General features: G+C 38.7%; 1 protein-coding gene across 1 annotated transcript in view; it reads right to left on the bottom strand.

Annotated features, from left to right (window-relative positions):
- Positions 1 to 3,067: 3,067 nt before the first annotated feature.
- The window catches only part of LOC149940762 (uncharacterized protein C12orf56-like), a 28,702-nt gene continuing 16,165 nt past the window's right edge, over positions 3,068 to 15,604 (bottom strand). Inside the window, exons 3-14 of the mRNA XM_090178825.1 lie at positions 11,869 to 12,151; positions 7,011 to 7,401; positions 6,009 to 6,209; positions 5,775 to 5,901; positions 5,656 to 5,711; positions 5,443 to 5,587; positions 4,471 to 4,577; positions 4,317 to 4,409; positions 4,105 to 4,246; positions 3,884 to 4,036; positions 3,634 to 3,815; positions 3,068 to 3,526 (exon numbers count right to left, since the gene is read on the bottom strand). Coding sequence (XP_090034951.1) covers positions 3,376 to 3,526; positions 3,634 to 3,815; positions 3,884 to 4,036; positions 4,105 to 4,246; positions 4,317 to 4,409; positions 4,471 to 4,577; positions 5,443 to 5,587; positions 5,656 to 5,711; positions 5,775 to 5,901; positions 6,009 to 6,209; positions 7,011 to 7,401; positions 11,869 to 12,151 — 2,031 coding nt within the window. The 3' untranslated portion in view covers positions 3,068 to 3,375. The remainder of the gene's footprint in view (positions 3,527 to 3,633; positions 3,816 to 3,883; positions 4,037 to 4,104; positions 4,247 to 4,316; positions 4,410 to 4,470; positions 4,578 to 5,442; positions 5,588 to 5,655; positions 5,712 to 5,774; positions 5,902 to 6,008; positions 6,210 to 7,010; positions 7,402 to 11,868; positions 12,152 to 15,604) is intronic.

Raw genomic sequence — 15,604 nt, 5'->3', positions numbered from 1 at the left:
TGGGAGAGCGAATGAACGGATGATGACGACGACGCTTTGGGAGTCTTTTTTCACGCCGGTGTTATTTTTATCCCGCTCTTCGGCTTCCCCATCACGAGTTTTGTATCGCGGGCGTACATCCTCTTCGAAGCATTCATAAAGGATTTTACGTCCTTCGTTGACTCCAATTAATTTAATTAAAATTAATCCTAGGAAATTCGCGAGCTTAGACGCGGCTGCTACTTTAATTAAATTAATTAATGCGTAATTTTATTAATATTGATTTCTATTTCCTATTTTTTTATATGATACACGCAATTTTAACGTAATTTTATTAATATTTTAATAGGCGCAATGATTTCTATTTCCTTTTTTTTATATGATACACGCAATTTTAACGTCGACTGTATGAACTTTATAAATATATTTTGTTAAATTTAACTGTTTCTTTCGATGTTGATATCCGTTATCGATATTTATACTGTTAATTGTGACTTATTGGAATCGTTATTATGTTTATTATTACGCAATCGATATTTTCTAATGCTACATTTTTAGTTCCATATCGAAATATATATTTCGGGTGGAGCTTTTTCTAGGACCGAAATGAATAAGTAGTAGTAGTAGTAGTAGTAGAAGTAGTAGACGTAGTAGTAGTTTGATGTCAAAAATGCGAAACTCTTTGATTTGATCAAACTAACTTTTGAGATTTACACATCCGGTTAAAAAACCAACTTTTAACAGCGTAATGATTTGATCCCGCATCTCTCTGCTTACGCTCACGGCCAAAGAGCTCTTACATATAGCAGATTTGGAACTCGGTCTGGTCTCCGCGGGTTCTCCTCTCATCTCCGTTGGTTTTTCAATGCGCTTGCGCGAAATCGCTATTGAGGGCAGCGTTGCCAGACGTACGATAGCTATCGTCATTGGCGATAATATTTATCCGATTTTTGGGCCGTACATGGTTTTGGAAATTAATTTTCAAAATATTCTGCAACTCTATCATATAGCTTGACACTCGGTCACTCACGGTTGATTATTATTGGCAATTTTAAACTTTTAGTTAGAAATAGTTTCAGAATAGCTTTTGCTTCTCGGTCATTTGAGTAAGATTTCATGTAGTACCTCTCTCAATGAGATAATTATATATACATATATATATATTTTAAATTGCGCAGGAATTATTACAATTATAGAATTTTCTTTTTAACCGAGGATTACTTTGGTTAAAAAGAAACTTCTATAATTGTGGTATCTGTCTGCCTACGCAATGCCACGTAACGAGAAAGGACAATCATACGTAACAATATCCATAAGTATGACACTAAATTAATCTGTGTTACGTACAATCATAAGTAACAATATCCAAAATTATGAAACTAAATTAAGCTGTGTTACGTACATTCATAAGTAACAGTATCCAAAATTATGAAACTAAATTGAGCTGTGTAACGTACAATCATAAGTAACAGTATCCATAAGTATGAAACTAAATTGAGCTGTGTAACGTACAATCATAAGTAACAATATCCAAAATTATGAAACTAAATTAATCTGTATTACGTACAATCATAAGTAACAGTATCCATAAGTATGAAACTAAATTGAGCTGTGTAACGTACAATCATAAGTAACAATATCCATAAGTATGACACTAAATTAATCTGTGTTACGTACATTCATAAGTAACAGTATCCATAAGTATGACACTAAATTAATCTGTGTTACGTACAATCATAAGTAACAATATCCATAAGTATGACACTAAATTAATCTGTGTTACGTACAATCATACGTAACAATATCCATAAGTATGACACTAAATTAATCTGTGTTACGTACAATCATAAGTAACAATATCCAAAATTATGAAACTAAATTAATCTGTGTTACGTACAATCATAAGTAACAGTATCCATAAGTATGAAACTAAATTGAGCTGTGTAACGTACAATCATAAGTAACAATATCCAAAATTATGAAACTAAATGAAGCTGTGTGTGGTGTGTTTAACGTACAATCATAAGTTACAATATAAATTAGTACGACACTAAATGAAGCTGTGAGCCATGTGGTTAACGTACAAGCATGTCCATAAGTATGACACTAAATGAAGCGGTGAGTCATGTGATTAACGTACAATTATCAGTAACAATATCCATAAGTATGATACTAAATGAAGCGGTGAGTCATGTGATTAACGTACAATTATCAGTAACAATATCCATAAGTATGATACTAAGTGAAGCTGTGCAATATACGATCATAAATCACATAAAATCAATTAGTATGGTACTAAATGACGCTGTAAGCGTTTTTACAGGATACTTTGTTCCCTTTTGTGATATAAAATTTTGAGTATAGTGTTTTAGCTTAACACACACGATGTGGAACTTATACTACGGCTGGGCTGTTGGTTTATTGTCGATTGACATCGGTATCGTCTTAATATCGGTTTAAAACCGTTTAAAACTAAAATATATTAATTGCCTAATAGCTAGGAACAACAAACACATCACCCCACACAAGGAGGTCGTGCATTTTCTCGCGTACATTTTCTATTGGTTAGACGCTTTAGCGCCTGCTGCCGTCGGTAGGGGAAAATTCGGAAATGGTCTTCCCCCTTTCCGTAAAACGTGCAGCGTAAAGGCTCGTCCAATGAAATTTGTACGCAACTCTGCGTTAGCGTGTTTTAAGGCTAGCCGCGTTCTCCTTGTGTTTGTTGCTCCTAGGTAATAGCCAAAATGTATTCGAACCTAGAATATGAAGCCACAGCTATTTTCTATTTAAATAATTCCTGCATGTGAGAGAAAGCCTTTAATCATACCGGAGTGTTTACCCATACCAGAAAAAAAGGGGGAAAACCAAAGGGAAAGGCAGAGGCGTGGTTTTTCTTACGGGAATGACGAGTTGAGCACATTCTCCATTACCCTGAATATATATTTGATAAAAGTAAGAACCCTGACATCTGATTAACATCGCTAAAATTGAGATAATCAGTAAATCGTCCAAATGCCGCGAAATTAATTTGCAATTATTATCATTAATTGAAAAACGTTTATTAAATTTTAATACAAAAATTTGTCAAACAACTTTACGGGCAGAAAGAGAATAAGAGGTATTGTATAACAGAGTTATATACGTACGAAAAGAAAGTCACCCTCAAGTTTTTCGCCCTAATATATAGTTTTATAGATTCGACTCCCTCTGGTATTTCAGCCACTCACGATATTTAAATTTCATAATTAAGACTAGATTCGTTTTGAATATCTATGTGACAATTTTAACAATTGCTATAACCTTTATATTCGTTAAAGAATATGAAAAAACGTTTCCCTTTCATGTACCTTTCCGTAATATATCTTGTCCTAAATAATTTTGTTCATACTCTCATTTTTATGTACAATGAATGGTAGCGTAGTTGGACGTCACTGGTTGCCTTCCTAAGACGTGCTTTCGCAGATCGTCCACAACGCGCAAAAGGCTTTGCCTGATTGGATAACTATTCGGGATCTTTTGACTGATCACCTTCCTTAGAATGAAATATCTGTCAAAGACGAGACAAAGAGCAGTTGATTAAGTAATACGTATACAATCGCCGCCATTTTTTATTGACAACAAGCGTAAAACGTTTCGAGTGGATAGCGCACTGACCTAACATCTTCCGCGTAGTTAAGCCGGAAATGCAAGTCGCACAATGGCGAGTGGGTCATCATCACGTACAGAACCGATATCTGCTGGTGTACTTGTACGCTTTGGCTGGCCGTCAAGCTGCCTCTGCTGGACGGGGTGGCCACTGACAGGACGTGACTCATTAACCTCGAGACGAATATTTCCTGAGAACGGACACGTCGATTAAAGACAACGCCCAAGCAACATCGTTTCGTTCCGACGTCTAACTCACCCATTGTTTGACCTCCGTCAGGACCTTAACTATCCACGGCATCCCGTACGTTTGCTGTTTCGTGCTCATCTCCCGACCCTGGTAGGCGATTTGCATGACGTTATACAGGACGGAGGAGCTATTGTTGGTTAACTCCAAGACGGATCGGATTAACTATTAAAATGTGATCGAGCATCCATTATAGACCTTTTCGTTATTTCCAACTAAATGCTATTACTTACCGGCGCTTCTTGGAACAGCTCCCAGTCGGGGGACGATTGTCGCTTTCGCGATGTGACCACGTCTAAGATCGCGTCGCGGTAAGCTAGTGGAACCCAAGGAACCGCCACCAAGCATAACAGCAGCTCCCTCGTGCTCCTGCCACTAAAATCAATATTTCAAATTCAGTAATTGACTTTGACGTAATTAGTGATGGAAACGTGAAATAGCTGACTTTTTGTTTGTAAGGTGATGAGATCTGGCTGAGAAGGCTTCCGTACTTCCTTGAAGCAGACTATCCAGCAGCCTCAGTAACAAGGAAGATAGCCTATCGTGAAATGCGATTTCATTAGGACTTCGGAAGAGTGACAAAATGGTGAAACTATTACTTAAGTTTGTCCATCGTCGATCCGATCGTTTGTTTTTCGTGACTGTTTTCGGGAGCGCTGACGAGACTTTTTAGCTTGCTGACCAGCGACGGAAACAGTGTGGGGTTCTGCAAACATTGCATTTTTAAAATGGCGAAATTTGCGTGTGTCGTTGGGACGTCATAACCAAGTTTAAGTACTAACGAGAATGAATACCAAAAATATGGGAAGACAGCGCTTTTAAACCCCACCCTCGCGTAACGATTTTCTGGTGGTACTCTTTCGACTAGACGATCGCCATTAGGGCTGTGCGAGTACTCCAACATCATCGAGTACTCGGCCTTTTTTGAGGTCGAGTACTCGAACTCGACCTCGAATAATACTCGTCGATTACAGAGTACCTAAAAATTGTATATTTGGGTACCCGATTACTCGAATAAGCTGCTCTCTAAACTCGTCGAGTATTTTGTTATTTCTATCCTCGTTACTTCAAAGTTCAAAGAGGGGTTTTTACAACTTTTGGGGGGCAATAAACGGTACCTACAAAGTTGTGGAAACTGTGGTTCTTTTAAATTAAAGGAATATTTTTCAGCATTGAAAGTTACTTTATAAACCCTTTAAATTTAATTTCATAATTACCTGAATAAAACCAGCTCCTAATCAATTACTCGATAACCCGACTCGTAAAAAATATTACTCAAGGTTTTTTTTTAGTTACTCGACTCGAATAAATTTTTCCTTAATCAAGTACTCGATTTCTCGACTCGACTTCAATATTAACTGACTCGAATACCCGATGAAAAAAAAATTGGTACTCGAAACCCGACTCGATTACCTAAAACCACTACTCGCACAGCCCTAATTGCCATCTATGTTTACGTCTTGTGTTTAAAAAGCAGATAAACTTAAGTTACGAAGTATTCGAGAATTGTACCAGAGGCTAATGCTATACTCCCACATTCTTAGTTAGCCGAACGCGTTCTTGGTACTAACCTTCCAAAACATTTTCTTAACGACCACCAGCCGCCGAGCGTCTTTGGAGATAGCTTCAATGGACCTCCGAACCATGGTGATGTCTGAGTCGTTACTCATTGATAAATTGCGCTGTAGTTCTTCCAGAATCTGCTCGTAACGCTCCCTAGATAAGGTACCAGTACCTTCATTAATAGTTCGTATAGCGTTATTAAAAATAAAATCTCTAATTACTCATTGTTGTTTTTGGCTACGATGGGCTGCGCCGAATCGAGTTGAATGGTCCAATGCTAGACGTAATAAAATGCGTTAATACAATCCTCAACATCGGCAATGTAACCGGCGTTACTTACAATTAGCAAGTTATTCCAGGCGTAGTTGAGGAAACGGAAGACGGGGCATTGAGGTGTCAAGACGTAAATGTGCAACTCCAGCTCTTTAAAAGTGGTGGCCAAGTTCTTCCCTTTCAAATCGGCAATCCTTTTTTAAGCCGGAAAAAAGAAAAAACGTCAGTAAGAAGAAAATCGTTAGAGACATCGTCATCTAGCGTCGTAAAAAGGGACTAAGTGGACGAAATGGTCTCTTACCCATCCGTGGTCTCGTCGAACGAAACTCGACTGGGGACGCGTTGTTTCTTTCGATCGTGGTCGGAATAGTTGCCCAAGGCCGTTTGAGATCGGAAATTGGCGCTGGTCGGCTGCGTCACTCTCAGCGAGGGTAGTTGAAGCAGTCCGGCCAGGACATCGTCGTTGCTTATTAGACTCGTGGGAGTGGTTGGATCCGGAGACCTTTTTTAACCCGACCAGTTAAGAAAGAAGAGAGCCAAGAAGAAACGGTATTAAAAAAGGAAGAACTTTTTGCACGCAGGAAGAACGAAAAAAAAAAGGAATGAAAATGTCATAACATTTCTTTCGCAGCCTCGTCTCCCCACTTTCTTATTACCTTCGTCATAAATCTTTTTCACTTTCATCTCGACTCTACCATTAACCCCGAGCGCCGCTTTCTTTTAACCATCTATCACGTCTATCCAAACCTTTTTGAGGGTAACGAAAAATGTCGAGTGGATATAACCTCTCTCACTTTTTCTCTTCGGCAAAAGACCATTTTCTCTAATAGGAGACATTTTTCGTGGAAAATTGGGAGAAGAAATAAAAAAATCGTAAAACTGAATTGACTTTCTTCTCTCTTTCCGACCTATTCCGACTGGGCTCTACACACTCGGCTAGCACTTTGTTTGGGAGGACTGAAATACGCTACATCGACGTCTTATCGCGAAAGCTCCTCGCATTTCCTATTTATAGTTAAACTAAATATTTCTCGCGGATTTAAAAGATGCAAAAGCTCTTTCTCGAACGGGGGAGAAGGTGGCTACCGTCACCTGCCTTTTTTGTTTAAGAGTGGGAGGTATTTTAATATCCATTCGCGGAACCTTCCAGCTGAGTTCCCGTCTCAGAAACTTCTATTTCAACCGATGGGGCCTCTCGCGTTTTTCAATGATATATTTTTAAAACAGTTCGTCTTTCGGAGAAAACTCCCTATTGCGGAATCGTAGGAGCTCTCGAAGAAGCGAGGTTCGTTGGCCAGCTTACCGGTCGTATCCGGACGAAAATGAGAAGGTTTCGCTGATGGTAGGAGAGTTGATGGACAGTCTTTGTTGCATGGAGGAGGCCGGGCGTGCCGGGTAGAAGTCCGGGTCCAGTTGATGAGAGAGTTGGTTCGTCGGCGGGGGCGAAGGGGAGCGGAAAAGAAAGCAAGGGGTCGCGTCCTCGATGCGCGGATGACCTCCGTCCCTAGCGTGGTCGCTGGAAGGAGGGTCGCTTCCGATGCCGGAATCCGAAGAAGCGTCGTTATTTCCCGGAGAGTCGTCTTCGTCGTTGGGCGTCGGCGCCCTAGGAGAGTTGCCGCCCGACCGACTTTGAAATTTGTCTCTGATCTTCAAGGGCAAGTTCAATAACATGCGACGAAATTTCCGTCTGCGACCTGCGTGCGATCCAGACATCAATTGCATTTTACGATATAGACTTTCGGGTATATGATCGGTTTCGGAAATTGAGTTCACCCTACACACTATACGGAGTCTTTGCTTATACTATACATTAAAACCTTTCTCTTTCGAACACTTCAAAAGATCTTTCGTGAAAAGAACTTTTGAGACTAGAATGACCAGTAAAGTTTCTACCTACAGCAAAAAACTGAGCGTTGCGGAATGTAACAGAAACTAGACCTATAAACTATAGACCTGTAAATTTCTATTACGTCATCTACCTTCTCAAATAACTAGCTTTCACTTCTTGAGATAATAAATAGATTAGTACCTTAATTCAAATACATGGATTTTTGTCAAAACTAAACGGGAATTCGGACTACTTTTAAAGGCCAATTAGTTTGGCCACCAAACTGGTCCAAGTAATTAGTGCTCAGTGAATTAAGTTTACAGTTCATTAACAACACGCAATTTTTTTAGGCGGCCAATTTTTGATTGTACATTTTGTTTGAGATATACAACTATTTGAAATTCAACCAATGAAATTAAGCTATTCCGTAACGTCACTGACGTGGGAACTTTGAAACATTTTACCCGTCGTCCGCTTACTATATAAAATTGCTATACTCAGTTGCAGGCGAAGAAAGGCAAAATATCTAGTACACTTGGCGGAAAGATACTAGCACGAATTTCGGGTTAATCGGCGGCTGGAATTTCCAATTTCGCCTATTTTCAGAAATATCTGTTGGGTAAATTTCAAAGTGATCAATAAATATTTAATGTAGATTATTATTTTTAAGCTTCATTATAGCATCGACAAATAATGATTCGTATTTTTTGTAATATGCTCCTAAACAATCACCAGGTAATATCAGCATTACCCGTTCTATACTTACCCTGGACTCGCCAAATGGAATGTTTTTACGGCATGCCTCACTTGTAGTATTAAATTAATTAATTATCACTTTGAAAAATAACGCAATAGACGGTATTTTCCAAAATTTTGTAACGCGCGTCGGTATACTTAGAAATTCAACCATAGGGGCAGGGGGGGCAATGTGCCTCCGTAGAATTTTGCTGGGAGGGCAGCTAATTTTATTGCCCCATCCAACCTTTGGTCAGTTGAAATCTTCAAAAGGCTCAAATTATCATTTTAAAAGCATATACAGTTTAAAGAACCTCAAATGTGTTTAAATTTCAGTCTTTTCCCGCCAATTTACATAGTAGTAACAAGTACACATGCATTCGGAGAAGCTACACTCCATTAAAAATTAAAAACCATTCTCCAGACCCCTTTCCGTTTATCTTTGCCCCCTCCAACTACTAGAACGTTCCTACGCCCCTGCAACCGTAAACCGGCCAAATTCGAAATTCCCACCGCCGATTTACCGGAACTTCATGCTAGTATCCAGGCCCGTACACAGCCGCCAAAACTCGGGGGCACTCAAATTATTTTTGGGGGTGAAAATGACTTGAATCATTGTTATCTCCCCACCTATGAAATTAGTAAATATACCAACATTTGGTTTATTGTGTTATTTTTTAAACTATAAATTTCAATTTCTTTCTTTCGTGCATCCGACTATCCGGTTGTAGCCCTAAAATATCCGTCAAAACATTTTTGATAAGTTGGTTCAATATTTCTACAATTGAAAAGTTTTTCTGGTGCAGTGAGACGCGCGAAAGCAATTTTCCAAAACTATAGTAAAATGGTTTAAAATATCTACTGATACTAGCTCGCTAGTAAAAGTAATTTTCCTTTTTGATTAATATACAAATATTTTAGATCATATCTTTCGGTAATTGAGCAATCGATTTTTTTGGGTCGGTCAGGTTGGGGATGCACAAGTACTCATTTGGGGGTTCTGAGCATCCCTTGGCGCCCCCCCCCCCCCCACCCCCTGTACGGGCCTGTGGTATCTTTCCGCAAAATGTACTAGATATTTTGACTTTCTTAGCCTGCAGCTGCCAACTGAGTATATTATCAAAATAGCAACGTAAATAATTTGGCTAAGCCTAATTTCTCATTTTCATACAGGAAACATTATGGCAGAAGACAATACAAAATACGCCTAATCAATAAAAACTCATTGGGTACTTCAGTAGAGCCATAAGTCTATAATATTTTTCCATAAGTTAGTCACTTAGGGGAATAATTTACTGACAGCTAGTAACGAAGTGACGTCATCACAAGAAGAAAATCTCCCCCTGGCGAGGCCCTGTCAAGGCTACCTGTGGCGCGGGAGCGAGCGACGCGAAACGGCGACGAAGCCCGTAATACAGTCTGTCTTGTGAATAGCTTTCAGGAAACCTTTTCATGTGAAGAATAGGAAGTGTCACACTTATGTAACAATATTGTACACTTATGGTAGAGCTGATCGACTTAAAAACTATGTTTTCTAAAATTTGTAATCTGAAGTAGTATTTTGAAAATGTAAATTTTCTTTCTGGGGCACGAAATCGAAAAGTTTTATATTTACTAGTCAATGAAATTGCTAACGATGAAATTGTCGAAGAAAATGTTGTTGAAATAGTTAGTAGAAGTCGAAATTGATCACAGAAAATTAAACAGGGCACGATTATTGCCACAAAGTTAATAAATAACACTAAGCCACGGTCCCACTTCTACTAACTCGTCCACAGTCACCATTTTCTTTGAGCTTATGCGTTTTACGTGACGTAAAATGGCTAGCTAAAAAAGTGACTCTTCGATGAGCATCGTGAAGTCAAAACCGGAAACGAGAAAAATCGTACAGTAAGAAATCGATGTCAGCGCTAAGCTCAACTGAACGTACCCATTGTTTAGTGGGGAAAAGATAGCAGCATGGGGTGACCAAGTAATTTGTATATTGGATATGAACAGCTAAATTTGGCAGCAATAAAATTGAATAGACTCAACGGTTCTTATTAACCACTTTGCTAGTCATTAGTCAATAGAATCATGGACCAAGAATTAAGGGGGACTCACTGTTGCCGATATGTTGACACGGTAGGCGTGACCTAAATCGGAAGGCTTACTGAGGTACATCAGACGCCTTGAAATGCCTCATGAATTCTGTTCAACTATCACTGCGAGTTGGGGCTTAGGAGACAGTACGTGCGAGAAAGTTAGCTTAAGCTTAGTTCATTAAATTTTTTAAGTTTAGAAATGAAATGTATTCTAGTGAATTGGATAAAAACCTCAGCCATACGCGTCTTACTGGTTATTTTTACTTAACACAATGGTTAATTACCATTACTTAAACTTATAAAGGCCCAATTTCCAAAATTAAGCCTAATCATTTAACCGACAACAACGCCGCCATTTAGTCAAAATTGAACGTGAACGCTCCAGTTTCTCTACAAAAGTCTACGTCGGAAATCAACTTCAGCGACACCAAGCTTGTCCACATTGAACTAAAATTACCCGTGATTTTCCTATTCCCAGTATTAACGCGTGCTTTTTAAAGCCTGAACCGTGGGGTCGGACATTTACCAAAATCCCGTACACTTTGTCTAAAATCGCGAAATCTTTAAACTCTCTCTATGGTAAATTAACATTGAAATCCCAAAATCAGTTCAAAAAGTAAGATAAAATCGCCAAAATCTCTACGAAATCCCGAAATCCCGTACAAAATAATGGCAAGTGTCCGACCCCTCGGCCTGAACATTGAGTCCCTTTAGATTCTTGGTCCATGATAGAATCGAGATAACTTCCTTGAATATTAGTACACTCTCATATAATTACATCGTGATAAAATCTAATTAAAATCTATAGCTTTGACTGTATAAAGATTAAACAATTTAAATGTTGTTTATTATAATAGCCTTTTACGGAGTAATCCGCCCACGGTAAGAATTCACGCGCAGCCACGCTAAAGCCTAGTTCCCACTTAGCGAAAAAATTGACGCTCGCGAATAAAATTTGCGGTTTTTTTCGAAATCGCCGCTAAAGTCGCGTCTTCGCGGTATCTAGCGAATGTTCTATTTTTTGACGTCCACACCTTGGCGATAAAAAGCTTCGGCCAATCAGAAAACGCGTTCCCTCGATCTATTCCGCTCCCGTCCGTCACTTATTAAGCCTAGGTCCTTAGAAAAGTGGCTCAGCCAACTTGACCAAGATACTGAAGTAAAGGTAATTATCTCACGAATAGAATCGTTTATTTATTGAAATTATCAACAGGAACATCCATTTGGTTCATTTTGAACTGATATTTTATGTTAGGCCTAAAACATTACTAAAAACCCGCGCGAGTTGTTTTCAACGTTTTTAAATTTTCGCGCTAAAGTGAGAACCGCTTCCCCAGCGACCTTTTTAAAAATTTTATTTGTCTCAAAAATTCGCCAAGTGGGAACTAGCCTTTAGTAAAAGCAGGGGTAAAAGGAGCTTTTTTTTCAACATTGATTTTTTTCAATGTTTTCGTTCCACGAGCCTCTTTGGCCGGCGTGGGCTAGCGTTACCCGCGAGGAAATAGAAGACTCACTGAGTCCGTTGACTCGCTGTTTGCTTCCCTTGACGTCACATCCTTCCGGTCCGGGGTCGGAACAAGTGGACGCCTGCTCCGAGAGGACCGAGATGGACCTGAAGTTGGCCGCCGACGAGGAACACGTGGTGGTGGCGGCCCGGGTCACTTCCGCGTAGTCGCCCTCCGCCGACCGCGTCTGTTGGAGGTGGCCTCTCTTCTCGGCGTTGGCGCGGAACGTCACCCGAATGTGTTGAGCTTGGTCTCTTTCAGCTCCGGTTAAGAAATCCGGGAAATCGTTCACCTACAAAAAACCAGATTGCTGTCGAATTTATTCGTATTCTTGTTTCCCATTAGAATAATTTATTCACTTTAGAATTAAATCTGTTAATTTAACCTAGGAGCAACAAACACAACATCCCACACAAGGAGAACGCAACCCATCAAAAGTCGTGGATTTTCTTGCGTACATTTTTCATTGGCTAGACGCTTTAGCGCCTGCTGCCGTCGGAAGGGGAAAATTCGGAAATTGTCTTCCCCCCCCCCCCCCACCCGTAAAACGTTCAGCGTAAAGGCTCGTGACGCTCGTCCAATGAAATTCGTACACAACCCTTCGTTAGCGTGTTTAAAGGCTAGCTGCGCTCTCCTTGTGTTTGTTGCTCCTAGATTTAACCTTGGAGTAGAAAAGTTGACTGGAGGGGAAATTCCCATATCGGTAGCATTGAGTCTCTTCCCCCATCAATTCGGCCTAAGCCCTCCCAGCATGCACTGCGTTTTTGGTAGGGGCCCACGATTTACCTTACTCTAGCGACGAAAAAGAGAATTATTTCCAAGGGTGTTGTGAATATTTGATCTTGATTTTATAGAACCAAGGCCGAACAAACCGTTAAAGGTTTGAATGACAAATTTGTAACAATCAAAATCATGTTTTAAAGACGGTATTATATAGTTTAGCCATTGACAGTTAGAATTGTTCATAATGAAAAAGTACTGCTGTTATAAAAATTGCAAATGTGATTCAATTAATAATTTTAATTTATAAAAGAGAAAAAAACTTGTTAGGCCTTGGTTTATATTACAATATTAGATAATAGAACAAAATTTACCTTCATTTTTTTTAATAATTTTTGAAAATTTGATATATGTGCGATCATGTTGGTATCCAAAAAATTTAAACTAAAACAATCCATTATAAAAAAGAACTAATACAATCGGAAATAAAAAATTCATTCTAAACTACTCCAAGCTTCAAAATTAAAGCATGGCGAATATTTACAATTTTATTTCAATAAAAACCCGAATGAGGGCGACACTAAGGTGCCACTACCTCGGAGCAAAGGATTCTGGGTAACGTTGAGCTTACAGACTTCCCACCCTTTTTTCCGCTCCAGTCAACTTTTCTACTCCAAGATTTAACCATAAGTAACGTGATAACTTCTAGAGTTTAACGTTAATAGTAAGTGTAGGCAACTGTTGGCTCACGTGCTATGAATGGCTTTCCACCACCCTCCTACGCGGTATAACGCGGTCACCTAAATTAATGGCATTAAAAATCACTATAGATGACTTGCCCTAAGATGGTGCCTTGTGTATTAGCATAGCTGATTATCATTATTAACAACGAATTTCAAAGCTATCGCGCAATCAAGGATTAGCGAAGAGCCGTTAGGGTTTAAAATATGGCCAAGCCGAAATATACTACCACAAAGACGATAATGTACTACCATAAGTAACATATGACCAATACGTATGACGCTTCCTATTGTTTTAGTACTAAGCCTCTTCGTTCCTCATTTATTTATTCGACACTGACAATCTCGACCTACTCCGACTTGAACTTTCAACCAAACTGAGTTGTATATTATCGTCTTTACTTGAAGTAAAGGTCGACTTATTTTTATTAAGTTACTAATGATTCAACTGAGTGTCAGCTACGAGCAACAAACACAGCACCCCGCACAAAGAGAACGCAACCCGTCAAAAGTCGTTCATTTTCTTGTGTACATTTTTCATTGGTTAGAGACTTTAGCGCCTGCTACCGTCGGAAGGGGAAAATTCGGAAATTGTATCCCTCCCCACCCGTAAAACAATCAGCGTAAAGGCTCGTCCAATGAAATTTGTACACAGCACTGCGTTAGCGGGTTTAAAGGCTAGCTGCGTTCACCATGTGTTTGTTGCTCCTAGATGTCAGTATGGAAACACAATTGGAAATGTCGTAAGAATATATAATGTGATACATCATATAGTAAATCTAATGTAATGTAATGTGAGTAGTGTAATGTAGTACAATGTAATGTAGTGTTGTGTAATTTAGTGTAATGTAATGTAGTGTAATATAGTGCAGTGTATTGTAATGCAATTTGGTGCAATGTAATTTAATGTAGTGTAGTGTAGTGTAGTGTAATGAAAAGTAAGGTAGTTCAGTGTAATGTAATATGTAATATAACAATATAATATAATATAATATAACAAAATATATAATGTAATGTAATATAATGTAGTGTAGTGTAATGTAATTTAATGTAATGTAATGTAGTGTAGTGTAGTGTAGTGTAGTGTAGTATAATTAAATTTAATGTAATGCAATGTAGTGTAGTGTAGTGTAATTTAATGAATGTAAGGTAGTTCAGTGTAATGTAATAGGTAATATAATATATAATATTATAATGTTACTTGTGTTACTTCTAAAAACATAGAATAATTTATCAGGTTTATTCCGTAAAAATGCCAATAAATTTTCATTTTATACCATTTAAATTGTAAAACAAGTTTTTCACAAATTCAGTTTAACGAGCTCCGAAGTAAAAAAGGTGATTTAAAATTGTTTAAATTACGTAACTCATTTTTATTATTTCGCAATGCGCTTTCCGTTTGATCTCTGGAAGATTATACTCAATAAATTTACGATAAATTAGAATATTCCCCAGAAAAAAAACACAATTTATCAACAATCTTCATTTGTAGGGTATAAAAGTAGGTGTATCATCCTTTGCTTTTTATATTTGGTCAATTTTCTGTGGATTGAAATTTCTGTGGATATAGCAATTCCTTAACGCTGTAAAATTTCCATAACCCAGATACGAACGCGATTTGGCCAACATATATTTTCGCGATTATAAATTCCGTATCAAATCTCGGTCTAGCTCGACAGTCAGCCTCGACTTTTAACACGTTTTGAAATAAGGCTTATCGATTAGTTTACGTATGTATGGAAGAACGCTACCCCCGTCCTCATTTCGCTAGTTACATTAGAAAACTGTTTATTTTTGAATGCTGATGGGAAGTAAATTTCAAATCGAGGTTTGTTCAGAGCGGGTTGAGCGCTTTCATCTCTTTAATGACTAGAGCACCGCTTAGTCTTTATTCTCTCTGGCGGAATAAAAAAAATTGGTGGCCCGCGAGTACATCCTTGTAAATAAACAAAGCTCCAGCGGATTTGCTCGTTGCAAACACCGGAATTCTAATTAAATTATTACCGAGTTCCTGGTCGCTACTTTCCAATTTGGTCTCTATACCACGCTTTTAGGGCCGTTCTTTGATGCCATACAAAATCCTCTAACCGGAGAAAGAGACTTCCCGAAAATTACGTGGCGCATCCGACACCTACCACCGCTGCTATCAAGTGGGTTTTTGGTGGGCGCCTATTACGAACTTAGTATCGGTATAGGGTTAAACAGTATTTGATAAGTGCGGCTTTTTGTTGAAGCTTTGAAAAAGAAAACTTGTACCGATTGCTGTTGCCGTCCAGTCGTACTTT

Source organism: Leiobunum rupestre, chromosome 6 (genome assembly GCF_980474605.1).
Source record: "Leiobunum rupestre chromosome 6, qqLeiRupe1.1.hap1, whole genome shotgun sequence".
Taxonomy (NCBI): domain Eukaryota; kingdom Metazoa; phylum Arthropoda; class Arachnida; order Opiliones; family Sclerosomatidae; genus Leiobunum; species Leiobunum rupestre.
This window is presented reverse-complemented; position numbering and strand designations above follow the sequence as displayed.